We start from the raw sequence: 6219 nt of genomic DNA, 5'->3' as shown, positions 1-6219 counted from the left end.
ACTATTCATCCAATTCATCCAGATGGATTTGAAAGTGAACAATTTTTATTTATTTATTTATTTTTGGTTGTTGCTGAAGAGCAGAGTAGAGTTCCTCCAAAGTATGAAGCTCAGTAGTTCACTATACGCCTTCAACACTCATGGTCTTTATTTTTTCTTTTCTCCTATGTTCTCATCAATGAATTAATTGAACCCATTATTAGCCCACCTTTGTTTGCAGCCTGTTTGCTGCTTGGCTTAACGAATCCTGCAAGCCCACAACTAAATCCAAAAAGTGCTCCCTATTATGTGACCTCCAACCAAGGAACCGGGGGCAGCATCAGGCAGCAAGCGTTAGGTTTGGAGTCAGACTGGCTTGAATCCCAGCCTGTTGAGCTCATGAATGGGGCGGTGGGGGGCGGGTGGGGGGCGGTCAGTTACCTCCCTTCCCTCACACTAGCTTTCTCTTCCATGGCTTGGATGGCCCTATCACTGGCCCACTGACTGTGACTGATGCCGGGAAAGTACCTGTGTATGTGTCAATGCCTGGGACACAGCAAATGCTCAGATAATTTTTTCCTTCCAAACAACCATATTATTATCGTTGTCTTTGTCGTTGTTCCAATTCCCAGATGTTGTCTTTCTCCACCCATCCATTTTAATCAGTCGTAGTTCATCTTTACATGGAAACCTAATTCTGTCCTCTGATCATTTCAATAATGTTCTCTGGCTCCTTCTCAAATTTTCTTCCACCATTTCTGAATAGAGAAAAGGAGAGAAAGCCATAATCGAATGGTATAGCTTCCATGGCATAGATGTTTTCTCTTTTCAGACCTTGGCTGGAGAGGACGGAATCCAAAAAAATATCAGCTGGTGGGGGGAGGGGGTAGGTGGGCGGAAATCATTGTTTTCAGCTGAAAAAACATCAGTGCACACATTCTTTTCTGAAGGAGTGAGTAGACCAAGCTACTGGAGGAAAGAATTTGGTTTTGTTGCACATTTGAAAGGAAAGCTGGATGAGAGGACCGTGAGGGGGGAAAAGGGAGGCGGCGGTGGGGGGGAGTCGGTTCAGGCTGGAGCATCTGAAGGCCACGGAAAGTTTCAGGTCCAAACAGAGCCACTGGAGGTAAAAATAGCGCCTTCCCAATCCCCCTAGAATCCCCGCTTGTCACCGGAGAAAATGAGCAGGAAATCAGACAGAGGAACTCATTTTGCTGACCGAGAAAAATGCAGCTGATTCAAATCTGAAATGGAACGGCTGAGATGATAAAACCCCTCCCTAACAAATCCGGGTTAAAATCAGGATGTAGCCCTTTCCTTCTCTCACCAGCTATTTTGGGTTATCTTTGCTGAAGGCAGATGTAATTGTTAAATGTGCAGATGTTACATTTAGTTCTTCCCTCTTGCATGTGTATCTCTTTGCTTTTTTTTTTTTTTTCTTTTGGGAGAAACAAGTTTAATTAATGATGACACACAGTTTCTTTCCTCGGGCCTGTTTGGCCTGGTTATAATGTTTCTTTCTGTTTTGGGGTGGGGGGACTTGTACCTGAATATTTCTCTTACATTCTATTCAGAGTTCAGGGTTCTAGCAGATAGCTCGGTGAACATGCGCCATCCTTTCTTTCTTAGAAGAAAGAAATCAAGGTGCCAAGGGAACACTTCAGCACTTAGAAAGGAATGTGGGCTTACAGGTGAAGGCAGGGCTCAAAGACCGTTAGCCTCAACAGGGTAAGAGGGACAGGAGAGGCAAATTAGGGAATAGGGCTTTGGTTCCAAGGCGGATACTTACCTCTTATGGACAGAATGGTTTGTGCCCTTCCAAAGTCACACGTTGAAATCTTAACTCCCAGTGTGATGGTATTTGAAGGTGGGGCCTTTAGAAGGTGACTAGGTCATGTGGGTGAAGCCTCATGACAAAGGTCCGGGATGGCTACCTGGCATTGACTGCGTGTGCAAGGAGAACACAGCTCCTCTAGACCGGGAAGCAGGGTCTCATAACACATTGAATGTGTCCGCAACCTTGATCTTAGACTTCCAACCTCCAAAACCATGACAAATAAATATCTGCAGGCTACGGGATTCTTGTGACAGCAGCTGCGAAGGACTAGGCACCACCTTAGCAGAATAATAACTCCCTTTTATTGAGTTACACGCCAGACACTATTTTAAGTGCTTGCCATGCATTCTCTCCTTTAGTTCTCGGTACTTCTGTAAGGTGGTATTATTGCTGACACTTGTGGGAAAGCCAGCCAAGTTTAGAGAATTAAGTCACTCACTCCGTTAGCAGGTAGGGGAGAGTTAGAACCACAGTGCTGGCCGGCCTAATTCTAGACAAGCTCCCGACTACCCAGCCTCTTCCCCCCTTTTCTCCCTTTCCCCCTTTCCAACTCCCCCAGTTTCCCCTTAGGGACAACGGTGGTTCCAGTGGGTCTAACTCCAATCCAGCACCGGGTCGGGTCGCATGACCGAGTCCTCAGAATGAATGCAGGGCTTCCAGAGAGAGCTGTCTCTCTGCCTTTGTATATCGGACAGGTGTGAAACTATTTGTTTTTATAGGAAAGACTGTCCGAGGGTGACACCGATAGTTAGGGAGACCCAAGGTGCAAGAACCATGGAGAAATAGAGGTGAAACGCTGATGACAAGTGTGAATTCTAAGACGACAAAGAACAGGAAGGGGAAAGGGAACAGATGAATTGCAGAAAAATAAAAAGTGAGCTAGTTTGGGATCCCTTGTCCCTGCCTCTGGAAGGCTCTGGCCACTGGCCTGAACTGTTGGAACACGTGAGTACTCAGAACTTCAGCACGGCCTTTACTCCACACATAAAGATGCTTTGGGGAAGAGGAACAGGGGAATGTCTCTCTAGAGGGAACGGCAGAGGGTCAGAAATTCAGTCTGCTGTTTGTGTACATAACAGAATCAGCCCTGTGTGTGTTCCGAGGTCTGCTCCCTGGCCGGGCCTAACCACAGTATGTCTTCTTTCTCGAATGTTAACGGGTGTAAGTAAGGACACTGCTATAATTTTGTTTCTCCATAACCCAAAAACCTCAGATGCTGGTTTTAAAGTTTTAATTCACCAGACATTTACAGCCTGCTGTTCTGGGTAGTTTAATTATATACAGATGGTAATTAATAGCAATGAACATTTTTAAACTCTGGATTCTTCCCCTTTTAATCTCTAACATCGTGGCCCTTTTGTGGATATCTAAGACCTACAAATGATGAAGTCAACCCAGTCTCTTGACACCAGCCCCCCAGTAGGAGCAAGAGGGCCAGATGTTGGGCCCAGGGACACTGGAAGGATCAGAGTGGGGAGAGGGGCATGGGATGATGTCAGGGCTGTGGAGCCCACTGGTGATTCTGCACATCCTGGGACAGAAAAAGACAGGGCTTCCAGAATGGCTCTCCTTATTTACAGAGGCCCTGGAAGGTGTTTTTGAATGCAAATGAATATGTCTGCCGATTGACATGGCTTTTTAATAATTCAGGGGACCATAAGCTCCACACTGTCTGTTTTGCTCCCTGGAGTAGCCTCGGGGCTGAGCATAGGGCCCAGCACGTAAGTGTTCAGCAGGTGCATATTGAGAATAATGAATGCATCTGTGAGAGCCATAGCATGCTGAGGCCAGGGATGGCCATGCTTGGGGGATGATGCTATAATGAGGTTCGGCCAGGCAGGATTTGAAGGTCACTCTTTGTAAGCTTTTATCGGCAACTTGGCCCTTGTAGCCAAAGTGCCTGGAGTTTGCTCAGGAGAAGGAGGAGGACAAGGGACACCTTTGGCCAGCTGTCGAATTCCAGCCAGGCGGTCAACTTTCTCGATCTCTTTTATTTTATTCTATTTCTTTTCTTTTATTTACTTATATGAGAGAGAGAGGATGAGAAGGGAGAGGGTCAGAGGGAGGAGCAGACTCTCCACCGAGCAGGAAACCCAATGCGGGACTCGATCCCGGGACTCCAGGATCATGACCTGAGCCGAAGGCAGTTGCTTCACCAACTGAGCCACCCAGGTGCCCAACCTTCTCGATCTCTTAGAACTACTTATGCTTTGCCAGCACCTGGCACTTTGTCTGGAGGAGATCACCTTGTAACTACGGCATTGCACTAAGAGACTTCGAACAGACCATGAGAAACCATTGTGGACCAGCTTTCTTTATTCGGGGTCACAGGGGAAATACTCCTGAGGAGCTGAGAAGCAGGTGACTTTGGCTCCGGGGAGGAGGGCAGGCCCACAGGATGACATCGTGATTACCAGGAGGTGACCTAGAAGCATGTAGACATGTGGAGTCTGAGGACGTCTGGTCCTGGGGCTAGAACCTGTGCCTGCCTCTCTGTCGTCGACTGGATTTTCTTACAGAGCAGGTTCAGCTTCAGTGGCTTGCCGTTCCCAGCAGACACAGCATGCCTCAAGTTTCAGCTGCTCAGGAAGAAATGACGGTGGCGTTGGCGCAGGCCACGGTGGAACGGTTTCCATTATACAGTTCCAGCAAAACCTGGTATTCTCCCTGAAAGGGACACAGGGAAAGCATGAGATGTGTGACTCGCAAAGCAATTCATCATTCCACCGGTGGTCAGCAAGCGCCTCCTAGGAGCTAGCCCTGGTTTAGACACTGGGGATAAAGTAGAACCAGGCAAGCCAAACTCACTTCGAGGCGCTTACGGGCTCCCCGGGAAAGACAGACCATGTTCCCGATGCTTCACTATGGGTGCTCTGCCTAGGCTGGTGCTGGGGACAGAACACAGGCAGGGAAGGGGACAGTGGCACCGGGCTGGGCCGGGCAGGGCAGGGTGGGGCTGGGCTAGCGCTGGTGGGCCGTTTTAGGCAGGGTGGTCCAAGCAGGTTGAACTGCAAAGGGGATCATTGGGCAAAGACCTGAAGAAGAGGGAGGGCACCCCCGCTGCTCTGAGGGCTGGCACTCTGTGTGAGAAACAGGGAGGACCCCCACGGGACTGCTGGGAGAGGGAAGCACAGGAGGAGGGAGGGGCCATGGTGAGGATGCTGGCTTCCACTCTGACAGGGACAAAGGTCATGAGAGCACTTCCCCAGGGGACTGGCCTGATCACAATTGTAGAGTAATGGGATCCTTCCGGCCGCCCACAGACTTCCGGCCGCCCACAGAGCCTGTAGGCGCAGAGAGTGGAAGCCCTTAAAACCAGGTGGGAGACTACCCAGGCTGGAGCGGATGGCAGAGATGAGGAGGGGAATCCAGACTGGATTCTGGATAGATTTTGAAGAAAGAGCCCGTAATGCTTTACTGGGAAAAGTCATGCGGGTGGCAGAGAAAGAGAGGGACAGAGGGTGACACCAAAGATCCTGGTCTGAGCCACTGCAACGATCAAGTGCCATTTGCTGAGACAGAGAAGGCCTCTCCGGGATCAAAATTCAACTGCACGGAATCGGAATGCTCTATGAGAGGAAGTATGGCCACATTTTAGGGCACTTTTCTGGCAATGACACTCCACATAGGACTCTCTTCGTCCATGGTTAGTGGTTGGGCTGAATGTGAAATTGCAGAAAAGCCCGTGTGTCTGCTCAGTGCCAAAGTCCCACCCCAGGCCCCAGAGGCCACGTGGTGGGGACATGCCTGTAGGCTCACCAGTCCGGAAAGAGATGCTCTGGGCCATGGGAGGTGGTGGTAAGCAGGGCAAAGGGCCCAAGAGAGAAGGATCTCAAGAGATTCCTGGCACATCTTTGAAGTGCCCGTTGCCCAAAGAAGAAAAGGGGTTTAATCTGTATATGCCCGGAGGGAAGGAATAAATCAGACCACTGGATGGAGGTTGCAGGAGAGGCAGTTTTTCTTGGAGAAGAATAACTTTCTAGCAATTAGCAGAGGTCCGGGAGCGAGCGGGTTCCTCAACAATGGAAGTTGCCTTTGCCAGGGCCAGGCTGTTCTCTGGGCAGCGGCTGAGGCGAGAGGGCTGCTTGGAGCGTCCCCTAGGGCGCTGTTCAGCTTGAGCATCTGTGACAGCATAGGCTCCCGTGAGGCTGCCCGCCCAGATATGAGCAGCTGTGATTTCAGAAGCAACGTAGGGATTTAACCGAAGCAGTGTGGAAGTTAGAGAACTCAGTATGAGCAAAGAGCAGTTCAGACGTGCACCTGCTCATGTACCCCTCGCCATCACCTTACGTTCCGTGTCCATGTGCCTTCAAGCGCACACCCCCCAATTCGAAAACCAAATGAATTTTTCATTATAGCCTTATAAACCCAAGAAAAGATGTATTTGCAGGAAGGTTTCTGGA

General features: G+C 49.5%; 1 protein-coding gene across 2 annotated transcripts in view; it reads right to left on the bottom strand.

Moving 5' to 3' along the window:
* Window positions 1-4111: 4111 nt before the first annotated feature.
* LY86 (lymphocyte antigen 86) overlaps window positions 4112-6219 on the bottom strand; it is a 56402-nt gene continuing 54294 nt past the window's right edge. The window contains exon 5 of one of the 2 annotated variants that reach the window (XM_080807112.1): window positions 4112-4483. In XM_080807112.1, coding sequence (XP_080663238.1) covers window positions 4400-4483 — 84 coding nt within the window. In that variant the 3' untranslated portion in view covers window positions 4112-4399. The remainder of the gene's footprint in view (window positions 4484-6219) is intronic. The other variant, XM_080807113.1, reaches the window with a different exon arrangement.

This window comes from Martes martes (assembly GCF_963455335.1).
Source record: "Martes martes genome assembly, chromosome: 6".
Taxonomy (NCBI): domain Eukaryota; kingdom Metazoa; phylum Chordata; class Mammalia; order Carnivora; family Mustelidae; genus Martes; species Martes martes.
This window is presented reverse-complemented; position numbering and strand designations above follow the sequence as displayed.